The 22,995-nt window shown below is 41.5% G+C and overlaps 1 protein-coding gene across 3 annotated transcripts in view; it reads left to right on the forward strand.

Annotated features, from left to right (window-relative positions):
* Positions 1 to 22,995, forward strand: part of LOC106561104 (contactin-associated protein-like 4) — a 210,218-nt gene that overhangs the window by 162,739 nt on the left and 24,484 nt on the right. For all 3 annotated transcript variants that reach the window (XM_045688516.2, XM_045688526.2, XM_045688535.2), the window contains 2 exons: positions 21,160 to 21,399; positions 22,706 to 22,936. In XM_045688516.2, the coding sequence (XP_045544472.2) occupies positions 21,160 to 21,399; positions 22,706 to 22,936 (471 nt within the window). The remainder of the gene's footprint in view (positions 1 to 21,159; positions 21,400 to 22,705; positions 22,937 to 22,995) is intronic.

A 22,995-nucleotide genomic window follows, 5' to 3' on the forward strand; every position in this document is an offset into this window, starting at 1 on the left:
TAGATGAGCTGCACGACCTGAGCCACTTGTGTGGGTTGTAGACTCCGTCTCATGCTACCACTAGAGTGAAAGCACCGCCAGCATTCAAAAGTGACCAAACCATCAGCCAGGAAGCATAGGAACTGAGAAGTGGTCTGTGGTCCCCACCTGCAGAACCACTCCTTTATTGGGGGTGTCTTGCTAATTGCCTATAATTTCCACCTGTTGTCTATTCCATTTGCACAACAGCATGTGAAATGTATTGTCAATCAGTGTTGCTTCCTAAGTGGACAGTTTGATTTCACAGAAGTGTGATTGACTTGGAGTTACATTGTGTTTTTTAAGTGTTCCCTTTATTTTTTTGAGCAGTGTATATAAAAATAAAAATCTAAATACATATTTTCTCTTTGTCATTATGGGGTATTGTGTGTAGATGGGTGAGAATTATTTTTTGTATCAATTTTGAATTCAGGTTGTAACAACAAAATGTGGAATAAGTCAAGGGGTATCAATATTTTCTGAAGTCACTGTATATGAAAGTATAACATATGTGATTTGAATATTTTGTAAAGTACATATGATACTTCAACCCAAAACATGTGAATTGAATATGTCTTAATTACATATGAAAGTAAGCCTATATCATATGTGAATTGAATATTTTGTCAAGTACATAACAGTAAGTCTATAAAAATGTGGTTTAATATTTTGTAAAGAACAATTCAAATCTGCGGTATCATCAAACATACAAGTGACTGCCAAAATAAAGGAAACACAAAGTGTATAAAACTGTATTGGAGGGATGCGACACCATTCTTCCACAAGAAATTCCATCACTTGGTGTTTTTTTGATGGTGGTGGAAAACGCTGTCACAGGAACAGCTCCAGAATCTCCCATAAGTATTCAATTGGGTTGACATCGAGTTACTGAAACGGCAATGGCATATGGTTTACATCGTTTTAACGTTTATAAAAACATTTAGTGACCATTCGTGCCCTGTGGATGTGGGCATGGCCATGGTAGCCAAAATAATGTGCAACTGGTTCTGCGCAGAATTTTTATACATGACCCTAAGCATGATGTGATATTAATTGCTTAGGAATTGCTCAGGCACCACACCAGTGTGGAAGCACCTGCATTCAATATATTTAGCATCTCTCATTTACTGAAGTGTTCCCTTTATTTTGGCAATTACATGTATATGGTGTGTTCATAGCTACAGTGCCTTCAGAAATTATTCATTACATTTACATTTACATTTTAGTCATTTAGCAGACGCTCTTATCCAGAGCGACTTACAGTAGTGAATGCATACATTTCTTTTTTTTTTTGTGCTGGCCCCCCGTGGGAATCGAACCCACAACCCTGGCGTTGCACACACCATGCTCTACCAACTGAGCTACAGGGAAGGCTTCATACCCCATGACTTATTCCACATTGTGTTGTGTTACAATCTGAATTTCAAAAAAGTTCAACCATCTACACACAATACCCCATAATGACAAAGCAACAGATATACATAAAAAAAATGTCTCATCAAACACAAAATTGGTACATACGTGTCGTTCACTAAAAAAGGTGCACAACTAGAAATAAGCTAAACTATTTACAAATGGCATTCGTGTTTTGTGCATGTCATGATAGTCTTTGAAGCATTACATCCAAGATGGCGTAGCACTCAGGCGTCTTTTGTTTTCATCTTGTCGTGTCCCATGTATATATCTTTTTATATATTTTTTCTTTACATATATTTTTCTTAACCCCAACTTCAACATACTCTCCTGCAACCCGCCTCACCCAATGTGGTATGGATCTGCTATTTTCTTTACTTTAGAACCGGAACACCCAACAGCAGCTAGCCAGCTAACTAGCTAGTAGTCAGCTAGCCACTGCTAGCGGTCATCAGCTAACATTTAGCCAGGACAACTCCTGCCAGTCTGTACAGCGTGTTTCAACCCAGAGCTAATCGGACTCCTTTTTCTCCATATCACCGGATTCCTACCGCAAGCTCTGAACCTCTTCACCTGGATCATCGCAGCTAGCTAGCTGCTATCCGATTGGCTTCTCCTGGCTAACGTCTCTGTCCCGAAGCAAGCACCAATTAGCCTGGAGCTGGCCTATGCTAGGCCCATCTCCCGGCTAGCTAAAGAGGTCCATCAGCCACTCCTTGGGCTACAATACCGATTTTGCCAATTGGACTGGACCCCTTTTATTGCCGATACAGAGCCCCGCCGATCCATCACAACTGGCCTACTAACGTAATCCGCTCGAGGTTTTTTTTCCACAGGCTCCTTCGTTGCGACGTCCCCTGAATGCCCATCTGCTAGCCTGCTAGCCGCGGCCCGCTAGCTGTCAAGAGCATACCGGATTGTTAGCTGAAGTGGTCCATCAGTTAATTTCTTTGGCTACTATACCTATTTTGCCAATTGGCCTGGACACTTTTACTACACGGACCCCTGCTGATCCATCACGGCTGGTCTCCTGACGTAACTGCATGAGGGGGCTACAACAACAGACTTCTTCCTTCGCGACGTCCCTCTAAGGCCCTTCTGCTAGCCCCAGCCCGCTAGCTGTCTGAATCGCCGTGTCTCCAGCCCGTCCAGCATCTCAGTGGACCCTATGATCACACGGCTACGCATGCCTCTCCCTAATGTCAACATGCCTTGTCCATTGCTGTTTTGGTTAGTGATTTTCTTATTTCACTGTACAGCTTCCAGCCCTGCTCAATATGCCTCAGCTAACCCTCTTGTCCCACCTCCCACACGTGCGGTGACCTCACCTGGTTTAATTGATGTCCCTAGAGACAATACCTCTCATCATCACTCAATGCCTAGGTTTACCTCAACTGTATTCACATCCTACCATACCATTGTCTGTACATTGAATCTATTCTTCCGTGCCAAGAAAGCTGCTCCTTTTACTCTCTGTTCCGAACGTACAAGACGACCAGTTCTTATAGCCCTTAGCCGTACCCTTATCCTACTCCTGGTGATGTAGAGGTTAATCCAGGCCCTGCAGTGACTTGCTCCACTCCCATTCCCCAGGCCCTCTCATTTGTTGACTTCTGTAACCGTAAAAGCCTTGGTTTCATGCATGTTAACATCAGAAGCCTCCTCCCTAAGTTTGTTTTATTCACTGCTTTAGCACACTCTGCCAACTCGGATGTCCTGGCTGTGTCTGAATCCTGGCTTAGGAAGGCCACCAAAACCCCTGAAATTTCCATCCCTAACTATAACATTTTCTGACAAGATAGAACTGCCAAAGGGGGCGGAGTTGCAATCTACTGCAGAGATAGCTTGCAGAGTTCTGTCTTAGTATCCAGGTCTGTGCCCAAATAATTTGAGCTTCTACTTTTAAAAATGTACCGTAACTGAAACAAGTCTCTCACCGTTGCCACTTGCTATAGACGACCTTCTGCCCCCAACTGTGCCCTGAACATCATATGTGAATTGATTGCCCCCCATCTATCTTCAGAGCTCGTGCTGTTAGGTGACCTAAACTGGGACATGCTTAACACCCCGGCCATCCTACAATCAAAGCTTGATGCCCTCAATCTCACACAAATTATCAATGAACCTACCAGGTACAACCGCAAATCCGTAAACACAGGCACCGTCATAGATATCATCCTAACCAACCTGCCCTCCAAATACACCTCTGCTGTCTTCAAACAGGATCTCAGCGATCACTGCCTCATTGCTTGCGTCCGTAATGGGTCTGCGGTCAAACGACCACCCCTCATCACTGTCAAACGCTCCCTAAAACACTTCAGCGTGCAGGCCTTTCTAATCGACCTGGCCCGGGTATCCTGGAAGGATTTTGCTTTCCTCACAAACTTAAATAAGCATGCCCCATTCAAAAAATGTTGAACCAGGAACAGATATAGCCTGTGGTTCACTCCAGACCTGACTGCCCTTGACCAGCACAAAAACATCCTGTGGCGTACGGCATTAGCATCAAATAGCCCCCACGATATGCAACTTTTCAGGGAAGTCAGGAACCAATATACACAGGCGGATAGGAAAGCAAAGGCTAGCTTTTTCAAAAAGAAATTTGCATCCTGCAGCACAAACTCCAAAACATTCTGTGACACTGTAAAGTCCATGGAGAATAAGAGCACCTCCTCCCAGCTGCCCACTGCACTGAGGCTAGGAAACACTGTCACCACCAATAAATCTACAATAATTGAGAATTTCAATAAGCATTTTCTACGGCTGGCCATGATTTCCACCTGGCCACCCCTACCCTGGTCAACAGCCCTGCATCCCCCACAGAAATTTGCCCAAGCCTCCCCCATTTCTCCTTCACCCAAATCCAGATAGCTGATGTTCTGAAAGAGCTGCAAAATCTGGACCCCTACAAATCAGCAGGGCTAGACAATCTCTTTCTAAAATTATCAGCCGAAATTGTACAACCCATATTACCAGCCTGTTCAACCTCTTTCGTATCGTCTGAGATCCCCAGATTAGAAAACTGCCGCGGTCATCCCCCTCTTCAAAGGGGGAGACACTGTAGACCCAAACAGCTACATACCTATATCTATCCTACCCTGCCTTTCTAAGGTCTTCAAAAGCCTTTTCCGCTATGCAATCTGGTTTCCGAGCTGGTCATGGGTGCACCTAAGCCACACTCAAGGTCCTAAACGATATCATAAACGCCATCGACAAGAGACAATACTGTGCAGCTGTATTCATCGACCTGGCCAAGGCTTTCGACTCTGTCAATCACCACATTCTTATCGGCACACTCAACAGCCTTGGTTTCTCAAATGACTGCCTCGCCTGGTTCAACAACTACTTCTCAGACAGAGTTCAGTGTGTCAAATCGGAGGGCCTGTTGTCCGGACCTCTGGCAGCCTCTATGGGGGTGCCACAGGGTTCAATTCTCGGGCCGACTCTTTTCTCTGTATACGTCAATGATGTCAATCTTGCTGCTGGTGATTCTCTGATCCACCTCTACGCAGATGACACCATTCTGTATACTTCTGGCCCTTCTTTGGATACTGTGTTAACCTGTTATGGCTAGGGGGGCAGTATTTTCACGTCTGGATAAAAAACGTACCCGATTTAATCTGATTATTACTCCTGCCCAGAAACTAGAATATGCATATAATTATTAGCTTTGGATAGAAAACACTCCAAAGTTTCTAAAACTGTTTGAATGGTGTCTGTGAGTATAACAGAACTCATTTGGCAGGCCAAAACCTGAGAAGATTCTGTACAGGAAGTACCCTGTCTGACCATTTCTTGGCCTTCTTTATCATCTCTATCCATTACAAAGGATCTCTGCTGTTACGTGACACTTCCCACGGCTCCAATGGGCTCTCAGAGCCCGGGAAAAGCTGAATGACGTAATTCAAAGCCCTGGCTGAAACACATTATCGCGTTTGTGAAGTGGCCGATCAGGGGACAGTGGGCTTAGGCGCGTGCACTGGCTGCCCCCGTCTTTCTGTTTTTCCCTCTATTTACCGAAACTCAGACTCCCGGTCGGAATATTATCGCTTTTTTACGTGAAAAATGGCATAAAAATTGATTTTAAACAGCGGTTGACATGCTTCGAAGTACGGTAATGAAATATTTAGAAATCTTTTGTCACGAAATGCGCCATGCGCACGACCCTTATTTACCATTCGGATAGTGTCTGGAACGCACGAACAAAACGCCGCTATTTGGATATAACGATGGATTATTTTGGACCAAACCAACATTTGTTATTGAAGTAGCAGTCCTGGGAGTGCATTCTGACGAAGACAACAAAGGTAATGAAACTTTTGTAATAGTAAATCTGACTTTGGTCAGGGCTAAACTTGGTCGGTGTCTAAATAGCTAGCCGTGATGGCTGGGCTATCTACTGAGAATATTGTAAAATGTGCTTTCACCGAAAAGCTATTTTAAAATCGGACATATCGAGTGCATAGAGGAGTTCTGTATCTATAATTCTTTAAATAATTGTTATGGTTTTTGTGAACGTTTATCGTGAGTAATTTAGTAAATTCACCGGAGGTTTGCGGGGGTATGCTAGTTCTGAACGTCACATGCTAATGTAAAAAAGCTGGTTTTTGATATAAATATGAACTTGATTGAACAAAACATGCATGCATTGTATAACATAATGTCATAGGGTTGTCATCTGATGAAGATCATCAAAGGTTAGTGCTGCATTTAGCTGTGGTTTTGTTTTTTGTGACATTATATGCTAGCTTGAAAAATGGGTAGTCTGATTATTTCTGGCTGGGTACTCTGCTGACATAATCTAATGTTTTGCTTTCGTTGTAAAGCCTTTTTGAAATCGGACAGTGTGGTTAGATTAACGAGAGTCTTGTCTTTAAAATGCTGTAAAATAGTCATATGTTTGCAAAATGGAAGTGTTCGGATTTTAGAGGAATTTGTATTTCGCGCCACGCCCATCATTGGATATTGGAGCAGGTGTTCCGCTAGCAGAACGTCTAGATGTAAGAGGTTAACTAACCTCCAGACGAGCTTCAATGCCATACAACTCTCCTTCCGTGGCCTCCAACTGCTCTTAAATGCAAAACTAAGTAAAACTAAATGCATATTCTTCAACTGATCGCACCTGCCCGCCCGTCCAGCGGACGGTTCTGACTTAGTGGACAACTACAAACTACTTTGTGGACAACTACAAATACCTAGGTGTCTGGTTAGACTGTAAACTCTCCTTCCAGACTCACATTAAGCATCTCCAATCCAAAATTAAATCTAGAGTCAGCTTCCTATTTCGCAACAAAGCATCCTTCACTCATGCTGCCAAACATACCCTCGTAAAACTGACTATCCTGCCGATCCTTGACTTCGCTGATGTCATTTGCAAAATAGCCTCCAACAATCTTGGATGCAGTCTATCACAGTGCCATCCATTTGTCACCAAAGCCCCATATACTACCCACCACTGCAACCTGTATGCTCTCGCTGGCTGGCCCTCACTTCATATTCGTCGCCAAACCCACTGGCTTCAGGTCATCTATAAGTCTTTGCTAGGTAAAGCTCCGCCTTATCTCCGATTCTGTTAGGACGAATGGTGCCACAAGCACTATGAAAAGCATGGGACTATAGTACCTGTCAAAAGTTTGGACATACCTACTCATTCAAGGGTTTTTCCTTTTACTATTTTCTACATTGTAGAATAATAATTAAGACGTCAACACTATCTGTTATGCGCAGTGGACATTCGATGTTTCCATTAAGTCATACATCATCAGATAACATGGCAATATGCTACATTTGCTCCTACCAACCTAAGGATTAATTTGATACCCCCCATGTAGCTATAGCTCAAACACAGACCAAATCGAAGTTTACCTTCTAAGATGTTTGGTGAAAACGTTGTGTAAAATAAACATTTTGACTCTGGTAATCAATAACGGTAGGTCACAGCCAGACAGATAAGATTATCCTCATGATCTGCGGAGTCCCAGCTTTCGATGTGTATCAATGTTTATGCTTCACAACGCTAAACGGAACGTAGGTAGCAGCCATCTTGAAGTGAGGTCATCGGCTCGGGCTGACCTTATAAATACATATGCCCATATATGGTAGTAAGTCACACCAAAGATTTGAAGGCACCGATCAATAGCCAACATACACAGTGTTTCGGAAACGCCCTGCTTTTACAGATAGGGGCTACCATTCTCATACTATACTGAATTTAAAAAAAAATCTTTAACTAACAGAGTCCCCAAATATGGGGAATTTACATTTAAGAGGTTTTTAACTTCCTAGGAACCCCAGGAGGTTTTCTTCCCCATAGGGCATCTTGATATGGTCCCCCACTGGTAACCATTCTCTAGGATTACTGGCTAAAGACATTCCTCACATCAATATTCATTCAAATGCCCAGTCTCTGTCTCTTCCCCTGAAGCCACTGTTTGTTCTTCCTCCAAAGTGGGTGTTTGCAGATATGACAAGAAAAAAGAAAACATATTTGCTTGGTGATAAAGTATTCCACTGCAGCCTGGTTTCCCTTGTGTTTCCTTTCTTTAATCATTAGAATATGGTCTCGGGCGAAAACAGACTGAAGACCAGCACAATGACACTGATAGGCTCAATATGAGGTTGCATAAAGGTTTATCAGAGCCTGTCAGAAGGCAATAGGACATTATGAAATCATACATTTGCTTAGAGATAACAGTCTGTGTATTGAAAAAGTATTTGCTCCATTTCTGATTTTCTAAATATAACCCTCTCACCAGGCACGAATATGACTCACAATATGAACTTATGTAGAGTATCTCAACAGCATGGGATATTAGGTGAGAAGGACATCTCCAATAAGAATTCCTATTGTAAACTATCTAGGGTTATGACAATAGGGTATTAACTTCAGATGAAATGATTATAGGTTTCTGTTATTGAATCAAGAAACTATCCCATGCGTTCAATTAAATTGAAACAATCAATGACTCCACCAAGGCAACATACATAAGGTTCAATATGTGTATTAATACATTTTCAAACACAAATACATTTTCAGACACAACATCAAAGGAAATAAAAATAATAAACCCCAATAAGTCGTGCACAACCCGTGTCCAAATTATTTCAAGTTTGCTTAAGGTAGGCTTTCTCCTCTTCCTTGGACTTTCTTCCTTTCTTGGCAGAGGGAAGATATCCACATAAGAGCTGATTCAGGGGGTAACTGACTTTAGAATAATCTTTCACAAATCTTCTGTAATATCCACAGAATCCTAGGAAAGAACGCAGAGCAGTCACAGTTTCAGGCCTTGGCCACGTGGTGACAGCTTCAATCTTTGAGGGGTCTGTAGCCACTCCATTCTGGGATATGATATGTCCAACATAGTTGACAGATGTGCGGCAAAACTGACACTTGGCAAGGGACAGTTTTAGACCTTCACTTTTCAAGAGGTCTAACACCTTGAGTAACCTCTGCTCGTGTTCCTCCAGCGTCCTTCCAAATACGATTAAGTCATCGAGGTAAACAAGAACTTAGAGTAGGTTCATGTCTCCAACTGTCTTTTCCATGACACATTGAAATGTTGCAGGTGCTCGGACACACCCTGTGCCATCCTCTCAAATTGGTAAAATCCAACTGGACAGATAAATGCAGTCTTCTCTTTATCTGTATTGCCCATCGGAATCTGATAGTATCCATTTCTGAGATCTAACACACTGAACCATTTGCTCCCACTCAAACATGTCAGAGCTTCCTCCACACGTGGGACTGTGTACTGATTTGGAACAATGCGCTTGTTGAGGGTCCTATAATCAACACACATACGTATGGTGCCATTTTTTTCCCTCACCACCACAATAGGAGACGCATAGGGGCTTCTCGACTCAGATATGATCCCAGAACTTTTCAAGTTATTAAGATGCTTCCTCACATCTTCAACATCAGCTGGGGCCAAGCGGCGAGATCTCTCCCTAAACGGTTTGTCTTCAGTAACTCTGATGGTGTGGTGAGTACTCTTTGAACAACCCACATCAAACTCATGTGTTGGGAACACTTCTTTCTGTTCCATCATCTTTTCACATAACCTCTTCTTCCATCCTTCATGCACTGAAGAATCTCCAAAGTTGAATGAAGAAGACGTCAGTCTCTCAGATGAATCCTGCTTACCTTTCAATGGGACACCAGGAGCAACATCTACAGGAAACAGAGGAGCAATAGGCGTACCTCGTTTCAGGGTGATCTCCTTTGTCGAGACATTCCTGACAGTAAGAGTGATTCTTCTAGATGACACAACTGCAACCGTCTGTATTTCAGGCCTCACTAGAAGTTTGTCGGGGAACCGGGGTTCTTCAGGCCTCTCTACCAGAATGGCTTGAGTAGAAGGTATCCCTGGAAACTTTTGAATTCCAGTAACTCTCATCTGCCCACCAGGTGGCAGGGTGACAGGTTTTGTTTGTGTGAACCAGACCGTTCCTCTCTTCTCGTCATCATCAGTTGAGCTTTCTAACATCCTCTCATATGCCTCTTTGATAGCAGGATGAACTTGTAGTGTGCTAAGGAAACCTTCACCTTCCTTTTCTTTGCAAGCAGTCATAAGTCTCTTCACTACAGATGTATTGGTGCCGACCAGAATAGAAACGTCACCTTTCATGGCCGGATCTGGACATACCAACACATGTGCTTCCATGGTCTCTGCTACACCCACAACCAATCCTGAGAACTCAAGCTTGAGTGACAAATAGCCATCATATGGATGCTGATCAGAGCTAAGACCCCATATCTCTAAGTTTCCTATAGGAATCAATGGCAAACGTGTCAAGTACTTGTCATAAAAGGATCTGTAAAGTAGAGTAATCTGAGAACCACTATCTAGTAAAGCTTTAGTATAGATACCTTCAATCTGTACAGGAACGACAGAACTCGGACCAACTAAACCTGTAGGTAGCATGTCTTTCATGTCTTCAAACTTTTGGCACTTGGTGGAACGTATCTTCACCGGGACGTCAGGCCGCTCCTTTACTGGGTTCCTCTGTAGTTTCCCATAGACCGCTTTTGTTTGATTAGGCGTGTGTTGACTTTCCTCAAGTTCTCTTCACCTTCACAGTCTCTTGAAATGGCCATCTTCTCCACATCTATAACAGAACACTCCGGGGTTGCTGTCGGCTTGTGTCTGTTCTTGTGATGGATTTATTCTCTTCTTTTTGCTTTTAAATGCCACATCTGACCTTTGTATGTCAGATTCAGCTGCTGTGACTAGAGGTCGACCGATTAATCGGAATGGCCGATTAATTAGGGCCAATTTCAAGTTTTCATAACAATCGGAAATCGGTATTTTTGGATGCCGATTTGGCCGATTTTAAAAAATTCTTTTTAAAAAAATTTGGGGGGAGGATCTTTATTTAACTAGGCAAGTCAGTTACGAACACATTCTCATTTTCAATGACGGCCTAGGAACGGTGGGTTAACCTGTTAGGGCTAGGGGGCAGTATTGACACGGCTGGATAAAAAACGTACCCGATTTAATCTGGTTACTACTCCTGCCCAGTAACTAGAATATGCATATAATTATTGGCTTTGGATAGAAAACACTCCAAAGTTTCTAAAACTGTTTGAATGGTGTCTGTGAGTATAACAGAACTCAAATGGCAGGTCAAAACCTGAGAAATTCCTTTACAGGAAGTGGCCTGTCTGACCATTTATTGTCTTTCTTTGACATCTCATTCAATTACAAAGGATCTCTGCTCTAACGTGACACTTCCCACGGCTCCAATAGGCTCTCAAAGCCCGGGAAAAACCTGAATGTCGTCATCCCAGCCCCAGGCTGAAACACATTATCGCCTTTCTCAAGTGGCCGATCAAGGGACAATGGGCATTAGGCGCGTGCACTGGTGGCCCCCGTCTTTGTGTTTTTTCCTCTGTTTGTCGAAAAGGAGATTTCCGGTCGGAATATTATCGCTTTTTTACGAGATAAATTGCATAAAAATTGATTTTAAACAGCGGTTGACATGCTTCGAAGTATGGTACTGGAATATTTAGACATTTTTTGTCACGAATTGCCCCATGCGCACGACCCTGATTTACCATTTCGGATAGTGTCTGGGACGCACGAACAAAACGCCGCTATTCGGATATAACGATGGATTATTTTGGACCAAACCAACATTTGTTATTGAAGTAGCAGTCCTGGGAGTGCATTCTGACGAAGACAACAAAAGGTAATCAAACTTTTATAATAGTAAACCTGATATTGGTGAGTGCTAAACTTGCCGGGTGTCTAAATAGCTAGCCCGTGATGGCTGGGCTATGTACTTAGAATATTGCAAAATGTGCTTTCACCAAAAAGCTATTTTAAAATCGGACATATCGAGTGCATAGAGGAGTTCTGTATCTATAATTCTTAAAATAATTGTTATGCTTTTTGTGAACGTTTATCGTTAGTAATTTAGTAAAATGTTAGCGAATTCCCCGGAAGTTTGCGGGGGGTATGCTAGTTCTGAACATCACATGCTAATGTAAAAAGCTGTTTTTTTATATAAATATGAACTTGATTGAACAAAACATGCATGTATTGTATAACATAATGTCCTAGGTGTGTCATCTGATGAAGATCATCAAAGGTTAGTGCTGCATTTAGCTGTCTTCTGGGTTTTTGTGACATTATATGCTAGCTTGAAAAATGGGTGTCTGATTATTTCTGGCTTGGTACTCTGCTGACATAATCTAATGTTTTGCTTTCGTTGTAACAGCGAAAAGCTAGCATATAATGTCACAAAAAACAAAACCACAGCTAAATGCAGCACTAACCTTTGATGATCTTCATCAGATGACACGCCTAGGACATTATGTTATACAATACATGCATGTTTTGTTCAATCAAGTTCATATTTATATCAAAAACCAGCTTTTTACATTAGCATGTGACGTTCAGAACTAGCATTCCCACCGAACACTTCCGGTGAATTTACTAAATTACTCACGATAAACGTTCACAAAAAACATAACAATTATTTTAAGAATTATAGATACAGAACTCCTTTGTGCAATCGAGGTGTCCGATTTTAAAATAGCTTTTCGGTGAAAGCACATTTTGCAATATTCTGAGTAGATAGCCCAGCCATCACGGCTAGCTATTTAGACACCCACCGAGTTTAGCCCTGACCATCTCCGATTTACTATTAGAAAAGTTTGATTACCTTTGGTGTTCTTCGTCAGAATGCACTCACAGGACTGCTACTTCAATAACAAATGTTGGTTTGGTTCAAAATAATCCATAGTTATATCCAAATAGCGGCATTTTGTTCGTGCGTTCAAGACACTATCCGAAGTGTAAATAAGGGTCACGCGCACGACGCATTTCGTGACAAAAAAATCTAAATATTCCATTACCGTACTTCGAAGCATGTCAACCGCTGTTTAAAATCAATTTTTATGCCATTTTTCTCGTAAAAAAGCCATAATATTCCGACCAGGAAAGCGTGTTTACGTACAAAAGAGAGAGAAAATAAAAGCATGGGATCCCCTCGTGCACGAGCCTGAGTCTCATAGTACTGTGACTGGCCACTATCCAAACGCGCTAATGTTTTTCAGGCAGGGGGTGCCTCGATATCATTCAGCTTTTTGCCGCCTTCTGAGAGCCCATGGGAGCCGTAGGAAGTGTCACGTAACAGCAAAGATCCCCTGTATTGGATAGAGATAATCAAGAAGGCCAAGAAATGGTCAGACAGGGTACTTCCTGTACAGAATCTTCTCAGGTTTTGGCCTGCCAAATGAGTTCTGTTATATTCACAGACACCATTCAAACAGTTTTAGAAACTTTGGAGTGTTTTCTATCCAAAGCTAATAATTATATGCATATTATAGTTTCTGGGCAGGAGTAATAATCAGATTAAATTGGGTACGTTTTTTATCCGGATGTGAAAATACTGCCCCCTAGCCATAACAGGTTAATGTATTCGATCGCTGTAGCATGGGGGTTTCCTGTCTTGAAGAAACTCACAATGTCGGCAACAGGCCCTTTAAGACTTCATATTATTCTCAGTTTTTTACCATTGTCGGTGCACTGCCATTCCTCTAGAAAATGGGTGGTTTGTTCAGCCCATGGGTCATACTCTTCCTCTACACTAGGAGTGGGTTTCACACCTGAGAACATACGCAGCTTACGGTAACTCTGAGTCTCAGATGGCACATTGTTGCATTTCTCTACCACTGAACTTATGGCAATAACCAGTTCAGTGTTGAGGTCAGCACCAGAGGGACTTACTAGGCCTTTAACATCAGCTTCAGTCTTTCCTTCATGTCTTAGAAAGGATAATAGCTCCGCCTGAAAATCTTCACCCTCTCTCATAACAGGAGATATGACTTGTGAAACTTCATGTACAGGCCAGGGACCCAACTCTCCAGGTATCCCAACAACACTTGGCACAGCTACTTCGTTAAGGTTGTTTGATATCTCTACCAAAACATACTGCTTTTTATCAGCTGAATAAGAACAACGACCATGCAGTCTAATTTTACCAAAAGCCTTAACATAAGTCAGCGTTGCCAGCAGAACCTCATCAGAAACATCCTCTGTCACATTGCTAAGGACAAATGCACGATTAATAGCTAGTTGTTTCTCTCTACACCAGGTAACAATCTCTTCAGCATCCATGGTGTAAGTCTATGCCTATACAGCAATGTTAGAAAGAAATTCCAAATTTCAATTAAAATGTTCAAATGGTGAGTCAGTGTAGAATCTTAGTATAGATGTCAGCAGTGAAAACAATGGACAAGAAAAAAACTACACCAGAGTCATTTCTGAAAATATCCATCAACAATAACAAAAATCCCGGGCGAGCCCCCAAAAATGTAACCCTCTCACCAGGCTCGAATATGACTCTCACAATATGAACTTATGTAGAGTATCTCAACAGCATGGGATGTTAGGTGAGAAGGACATCTCCAATAAGAATTCCTACTGTAAACCATCTAGGGTTATGACAATAGGGTATTAACTTCAGATGAAATGGTTATAGGTTTCTGTTATTGAATCAGGATAAACTATCCCATGCATTAAATTAAATTGAAACAATCAATGACTCCACCAAGGCAACATACATAAGGTTCAATATGTGTATTAATACATTTTCAAACACAAATACATTTTCAGACACAACATCAAAGGAAATAAAAATAATAAACCCCAATGAGTCTTTCACAACCCATGTCCAAATTATTTCAAGTTTGCTTAAATAAACCGTTAAAAATGATGACACCCAAAAAAATTCCAGAAGCACCTCACGTTGTGGTTACTCACTACTTAGTAGATATTCCCTCAGCGAAGTATGGCAGTTCCATGCAGGTTTCCTCACAAAGTCCAAGGCAAGCACTACCCATGCAGACAGTACTCCTTAGCCGTAACCGATATCCCATGAGAACATGAACTCGTTTAACTTCCCAAGCAATTATCTCCAGGTGTCACACTAGGCTAACCTCAAGGCTGGCAAATACCTCCACGATGAGATGGTAGCATTAGTCTTAAGTATAACAACTCTTTTATAAAATAAAATTGGTATTTCCCTTCATGTCTTAGTAGGTATGGGTTTTGTTCTAGTTTTGTCGCCTTCTTTTATAATTTCTCTTCACCAACCGTCCTAATGTAAAACGTCAACCCTTTTATCAACGTCTCTTTCCCTCCCTATTTTCCCCAGGCCTCCCGTTAACCAAGTCAACTCCCATTGGCCACAAGCGACCTTATTGGGCAAAACTTTAACTTCAAGTAAACCAAACTATTAATTTATACATTAAATAAGTATTTCTTCAAAAAGCATAATGCATTAACAACATTACAGTTTCGGAGCAATTCAATCATCTTTTAAATATAATACCAATTAATTATAACAAATAAACTCAATACTTGGTTTTATTAACAAGAATAAACTCAATACCTAGTTTCAAACATGGGTATTACATAAACGTTTGCGTATTTTTGACCAGGGCCGGCGCTAGAACAAATCCCTTGGACGGACATTTGATTTCCATAGGGGGCACTTCTTTTTTTACCTTTATTTGACTAGGCAAGTCAGTTAAGAACAAATTCCTATTTACATGACGGCCTACTGGGGAACTGCCTTGTTCAGGGGCAGAAGGAGAGATTTTTACCTTGTCAGCTCAAGGCTTCGATCCAGTAACCACTAGGCTACCTGCTGCCCCTTAAGGTACCTCCTATAGGCTATATAAAAATACAAATAATATTATTAACCTGTTGGGGCTAGGGGGCAGTATTGAGAATTTTTAATAAATTGTATTCGTGGAGTGCCTATGTTACAACTATGAAACAGAAAGCATCGGTGTTGCAACCTGGTAGGCTATAAGCTTATTTTTATAATGACAAAATATAAATAAATACCCCAACCACTAAGATGCACAGTCAACAAGATGGATGGTCAAATGACGAAAACATCAGTAGCCTGAATATCATTACAAGCGCCAAGTGTGCTTGATAATAGTGACAATTATCACAATATAAATAATAGCATTATGAATGTGTTGATATGATAGTCAAAAAGTAAATTATAAATTGACGCATGTCCAGCTCACATAGCCTGAACAACGAAAGCTGTTGAGTGCGTAGCTGATTTTATTTATTGCTTGAGATGTAGGGACTGCTTATCAATGATGACATTTGGTGCTGATAATAGTTCATAGAATTCTCAACGGCTTGTTCTATTCCCAAACAGTGCCTTCCTCGCTCCTGTCTCACGATTTCATTTGGTGGTGGCCTGGGCACCAGCTCAGTGCGCACAGTTCTGTCTTTTTGCAGTTATGCCTCGGAGGTGTCGGTTCCGGTTGAGGCTCAGAAACAGAAGAATACTCATCAGAGATGTCATCGTGATTTATTTCTTCCCCACCATCAGAGTCGTTTTCATTGAGATTTTGTAGCAACGCTAACAAGTGCATCCATTTGTCTTGGTCTTCTTACATTGTAAATTACGCACGCTCTCACTGTGTATTCCAATTAAGCCAGAGTAGACTGATTAGAATAGATGAATACAATAGAATGGCCCGCCCTGTGCTTCATTCACAATTGGTGATGACATAATTATGAATCGTTCGCTTTCCCTCGCTCATCAACTCATCCATTCTCCCCATCATACTTTAGCCTATTTCATTTATTTTATCTCTTATTATAGGCCAATGTCTGAAATTAGACACTTTCGGTTCACTTTCGAGGCAATTATCGGAGTGATTTTCAACTGGGCACTATCGGGACAAGGAGGGGAGCAGGCCCTACTTTCGTGAGACAGAAGTGCAATGGGAAAAACCATGTAAAAAAAATGACATGCCCTCCTAAAACTGTCGATAACACCAGTTCTGTTTGTGATATTAAGATTCTAACAATGACAGAATTTACATAACCAGTCAAAAGTTTGGACACCTACTCCAGGGTTTTTCTTTACTTTTACTATTTTCTACATTGTAGAATAATAGTGAAGTCATCAAAACTATGAAATAACACATATGGAATCATGTAGTAACCAAAAAAGTGTTACAAATCAAAATATATTTTATATTTGAGATTCTCCAAAGTAGCCATGATGACAGCTTTGCACACACTTGGCATTCTCTCAACCAGCTTCATGAGGTAGTCATCTGGAATGCATTTCAATTAACAGGTGTGCCTTGTTAAAAGTTGATTTGTGGAATTTCTTTCCTTCTTAATGCGTTTCAGCCAAGTTGTGTTGTGACAAGGTAGGGGTAGTATACAGAAATAGCCCTATTTGGTAAAGTCCATATTATGACAAGAACAGCTCAAATAAGCAAAGAGAAACAACAGTCCATCATTACTTTAACCTGTTATGGCTAGGGGGCAGTATTTTCATGGCTGGATAAAAAACGTGCCCGATTTAATCTGGTTTCCACTCCTACCCAGTAACTAGAATATGCATATACTTATTACATATGGATAGAAAACACCCTAAAGTTTCTAAAACTGTTTGAATGGTGTCTGTGAGTATAACAGAACTCATTTGGCAGGCAAAAACCTGACAAGGTTTCAGGCAGGAAGTGGCCTGTCTGACAAGGTGTCGTTCTTCTTGTCTCTGTTTATTGAAGAGTGAGGATCTTAGCTGTCCCGTGACACTTCCTACGGCTGCCATAGGGTCTCAGAAGGCGGTAAAAAGCTGAATCGTGGCTTTGCAGGCTCTGGCTGAAACAAAGTAGCGTGTTTGGGTAGTGGCTGGTTACAGTACTGTGAGACTCAGGCGCGTGCCCGCGTCGACCGAATGCTTTGTTTTCTTTCCTCTGTTTAGCTAAAAGGAGATTCCCGGTCGGAATATTATCGCTTTTTTACGAGAAAAATGGCATAAAAATGGATTTTAAACAGCGGTTGACATGCTTCGAAGTACGGTAATGGAATATTTCGACATTTAGACATTTTTTGTCACGAATTGCGCCACGCGCGCGACCCTGATTTACCATTTCAGATAGTGTCTGGGACGCACGAACAAAACGCCGCTATTCGGATATAACGATGGATTATTTTGGACCAAACCAACATTTGTTATTGAAGTAGCAGTCCTGGGAGTGCATTCTGACGAAGACAACAAAAGGTAATGAAACTTTTATAATAGTAAAGCTGATATTGGTGAGTGCTAAACTTGCCGGGTGTCTAAATAGCTAGCCCGTGATGCCTGGGCTATGTACTTAGAATATTGCAAAATGTGCTTTCACCAAAAAGCTATTTTAAAATCGGACATATCGAGTGCATAGAGGAGGTCTGTATCTATAATTCTTAAAATAATTGTTATGCTTTTTGTGAACGTTTATCGTGAGTAATTTAGTAAAATGTTAGCGAATTCCCCGGAAGTTTGCGGGGGGTATGCTAGTTCTGAACGTCACATGCTAATGTAAAAAGCTGGTTTTTGATATAAATATGAACTTGATTGAACAAAACATGCATGTATTGTATAACATAATGTCCTAGGGTTGTCATCTGATGAAGATCATCAAAGGTTAGTGTTGCATTTAGCTGTCTTCTAGGTTTTTGTGACATTATATGCTAGCTTGAAAAATGGGTGTCTGATTATTTCTGGCTTGGTACTCTGCTGACATAATCTAATGTTTTGCTTTCGTTGTAAAGCCTTTTTGAAATCGGACAGTGTGGTTAGATAAAGGAGAGTCTTATCTTTAAAATGCTGTGAAATAGTCATATGTTTGAAAAATGGAAGTTTTTGTATTTTAGAGGAGTTTGTATTTCGCGCCACGCCCATCATTGGATAATGGAGCAGGTGTTCCGCTAGCGGAACGTCTAGATGTAAGAGGTTTTAAGACATGAAGGTCAGTCAGTCTGGGAAATTTCAGAACTTTGAAAGTTTCTTCAAGTGCATTCGCAAAAATCATCAAGTGCTATGATGAAACTGGCTCTCATGAGCACCGCCACAGGAAAGGAAGACCCAGAGTTACCTCTGCTGCAGAGGATAAGTTCATTAGAATAACTGCACCTCAGAAATTGCTGCCCAAATAAATGTTTCACAGAGTTCAAGTAACAGACACATCTCAACATCAATTGTTTAGAGGAGACTGCATGAATCAGGCCTTCATGTTTGAATTGCTGAAAAGAAACCATTACTAAAGGACACCAATAAGAAAGAAAATACTTGCTTTTGCCTGATTAGTCCAAATTTGAGATTTTTGGTTCCAACCACCATGTCTGTGCGACGCAGAGTAGGTGAACGGATGATCTCCGCATGTGTGGTTCCCACCATGAAGCATTGAGGAGGAGGTGTGGGGGTGATTTGCTGGTGACACTGTCAGTGATTTATTTAGAATTCAAGGCACACTTAACCAGCATGGCTACCACAACATTCTGCAATGATACGCCATCCATCTGGTTTGCGCTTAGTGGGACTATCGTTTGTGATTCAAAAGGACAATTACCCCACACACCTCCAGGCTGTGTAAGGGCTATTTGACCAAGAAGGAGAGTTATGGAGTGCTGCATCAGATGACCTGGCCTACACAATCACCCGACCTCAATGAGTTGGACCGCAGAGTAAAAAGCAGTCAACAAGTGCGCAGCATATGTGGGAACTCCTTCAAGACTGTTGGACAAGCATTCCAGGTGAAGCTGGTTGAGAGAATGCCAAGAGTGTGCAAAGCTGTCATCAAGGAAAAGTGTGGCTACTTTGAATAATCTCATTTGTTAAAAATTTTTTTGGGTTACTACAGGATTCCATATGTGTTATTTAATAGTTTTTATGTCTTCACTATTATTCTACGATGTAGAAAATAGTAAAAATAAAGAAAAACCCTTGAATAAGTAGGTGTCCAAATTTTTTACTGGTAATGCATATTATATATTTGTTTAGGAAAAGTCAAAGATTATCTTTAAAAATTGCATAGTAATACATTTTTTTTAAATTCATGAGCAGTCCAAATGACTGCTTTAGTGGTTCTATTGTGGGTTTTATAGTAATGACATACAGCCTAATTTAACTGTGAAAATGTATTAGACTACCTTTTAAACACACTGACTTTCACCTGAGGTGAAAGTGTTTTTATTCTCTGACAGCTTTTCTCTCCACACTTACACTCTCTCTCTTTCTTTCTCTCTCTCTCCGCCAGTTTCTGTCTCTCTTTCTCTCTTGCTCTCTCTCTCTTTCTTTCTTTCTCTCTCACTCACCCCCCCTCGCTCTCTCTCTTTCTCTCACTCGTACTCTCTCTCTCAAATCAAATCTCTCTCTCTCTTTCTCTCTCTGTGACAGCATTTCTCTCCTTTTCCTGCTCCAGTGGCCCAAACGCACCGGCTTCTCCTCTCCTCAGGGATTTGTCTCGGCTCGCTGTTCGACTTTCCCGGAATCATGAGCTCATTCTGATGCACAATTACCCAAACATGATTAAATCCCACCGGACAGATACCCAAAGTCTGCTCTGCGATGACCAAATTACAGTTTATTCCAACTCAACTAGCTTAAGAGTATTCAATAACATTTGATTTGACAACTACCATAGAAACTTTAACATTGTAGTGTAAATTTGCTTAAGAAAATCCACGTTTTCAGTTTCAGCATCAGTTAATGTTCCGTCTACAATGACCAAGTGACATTTTATTCAACAGTTTATAGAAGGAAATATTTTGTACATTCCATTTGACCAAGAACGTGACAATACAATACCTAAGAAATGGATTGTAGTGCTGATTTGCTTCAAAAAAGGTTTCAATTATATTTGACCAAAGGATTGACACAGCCAACCTAAAAAAAAAATTAACATTGTAGTGCTGCTTAAAAAAATATTATAATCAGGTTTTCAGTTTGAATCAGAATGCCAATTGTACTCGCAGACAGAGAGCCAGAGTGCCTTGCCTTGCAGGGGGAAAGGCTCATTGATTATTTGTTGTGAAAAGCCTTGCATGAACTCCAAGAACAATTTGAGCTGCCAGCTCTGAAGGATGGGGGGATGCCAGAAAGAAGAGAGAGAAGAGAAGGAGAGGGAGGTTAGCAGCCAGTGCAGTGGCAGCAGACAGACAGCTGATCAAATTCAACTCCCTGAATGCGTTTTCCACTCTCAACTTTGTTTTCATCGCCATGTCGTCGTTTAAATGACCTCTGTTCTTTAAAAAAGTGTTGACAAATTTATGCTCCCGGGAGCGACGGGCGGGTGACATGTCAAATAACTCTGGTACTGTAGCCCTGCGTGCCCCATCACACAGAAGAAGATAAAAGAACAGATAAAAAAACAGGAACAATGCATTTTGTGTTGTTTCTTGGCAGGTGGCACTGCTTCCAGAATGAAAGGTTTCCTGGGGTGTATCCGCTCGCTGCAACTAAACGGGAGGACTCTGGACCTGGAGGAGAGGGCTAAGATTACGCCTGGGGTGAGTCCGGGCTGCCCGGGACACTGCAGCAGCTACGGGCATCTGTGCCAGAACCAGGCGAGGTGTGTGGAGAGGTACAATGGCTTCTCCTGCGACTGTGGCCTCTCCGCCTACGCAGGCCCCTTCTGCCAGAGAGGTAAATAGACTATGAGCATCACCTCGACCTCAGCCTCTGAGCTCTGAGGTTCTTCTGATCAACTCACTTGCCTCTGGGCGATCAGCCATGTGAGAGGATGTACGTCGGTCCCAATTCACTCCACAATCCTCCTCTTTGGCCCCAACCCTTTCGATTTTTGCAGATAAGGTGGAAGCAATGTGGAGGAAGCTTCACCACTTTACTGCGTTTACAGTACCTGTCTCTGACCCTTTAGATCTAGCTACATACATTTAACAAGGGTTAGGGGGAGGATAGGAATGATTTGGGACCAGCTGGTGGAGCTCATATTTGTGCACTCAACAAAAACAGAGGACATACTGTATTACAGTACCAGACTAATGTTGGAACTGTTGTTAGATTCTAAAGCTATATGCTTTTTGTTGATGGTTCTGCTGCTGTCTGAGAGTTTATTTCATTCCCTTATCATAAGGCTAATAGATACGGTTACCTCTTCGTCACTTACATTTTAGTCATTTAGCAGACACTCTTATCCAGAGCAACTTAGTAGTGAATGCATACATTTCATATATATATATTTATTTATTTTTCTCCATACTGGTCCCCCGTGGGAATCGAACCCACAACCCTGGCGTTGCAAACACCATGCTCTACCAACTGAGCCACACAGGACCACTTGGAGTGGAAATACTTTCCAGAACAGCCATTTAGAACGTGGTGCATACAATACTAAATGAGAACCATCAAAAGGTCAAGAATTTATATTATTTTAGAGGACCCTCATATTGAGCTCGAGGTCAAACATTACTTTACAAGTTCTTACCAGCTGTGTGCATTAGCTACATCAAGAGCTTGATATAGGAGTGTTTCTGTACATCCTTTGATGTCTCTGAGTCATCGCCATCAGCAGGTCACCTGTGTGATGCAGGCAGGCCGATTTGTACATTTTCAATAATTCATAAGAATGACTTGGACCACTTCCTGGTTAGAACATCAGCGGGCAGTCGCCATGGTGCTGATTGACACAATGTCACAGTGGTAGACTGTTGAGCATTAAATAGAGTATTGTTCTGTAAGTAACATGCTGATTGTATGGTTTTATTTACAGTATGTCTGTTAAAAATAAATTGCAAATATGAACAAAGGCATAGATTGTTAAATAAATACACGTTTTTAAGTTGTTAATAGAGTTTACTCATGGACAAAATGTTACCAGATGTATAATAAAGTGAAAAACTGTTCTATCACTATGTGGAACTATTGGCCTATTCAATTCAACCCCAAAAAATAACCACCAACTCCTCTATTCTGCTTTCCCAACCTCCAGAGGTCTCTGCTTACTTCAAACCTGGGACATCAGTCCAGTACACATTCAAGGAACCATATGAGCTGACTAGAAACACCAGCACTCAGTCCCAGTCCTCCTCCATCTACTCTGACCTGACGCTACGAGGAGAGAATGTCTCGTTTAGCTTTAGAACCACACAGAGCCCTGCATTACTGCTCTACATCTGCTCCTACTACAGAGAGTACCTGGCTGTGCTGCTCAACAGGAATGGTAAGAAGCAGAGAGATAAAAAATAATGTATTTCTGCCGTTTTTAAACCTTTCAATGAT

This window comes from Salmo salar, chromosome 01 (genome assembly GCF_965601325.2).
Source record: "Salmo salar chromosome 01, fSalSal1, whole genome shotgun sequence".
NCBI classification, from domain to species: Eukaryota; Metazoa; Chordata; class Actinopteri; order Salmoniformes; family Salmonidae; genus Salmo; species Salmo salar.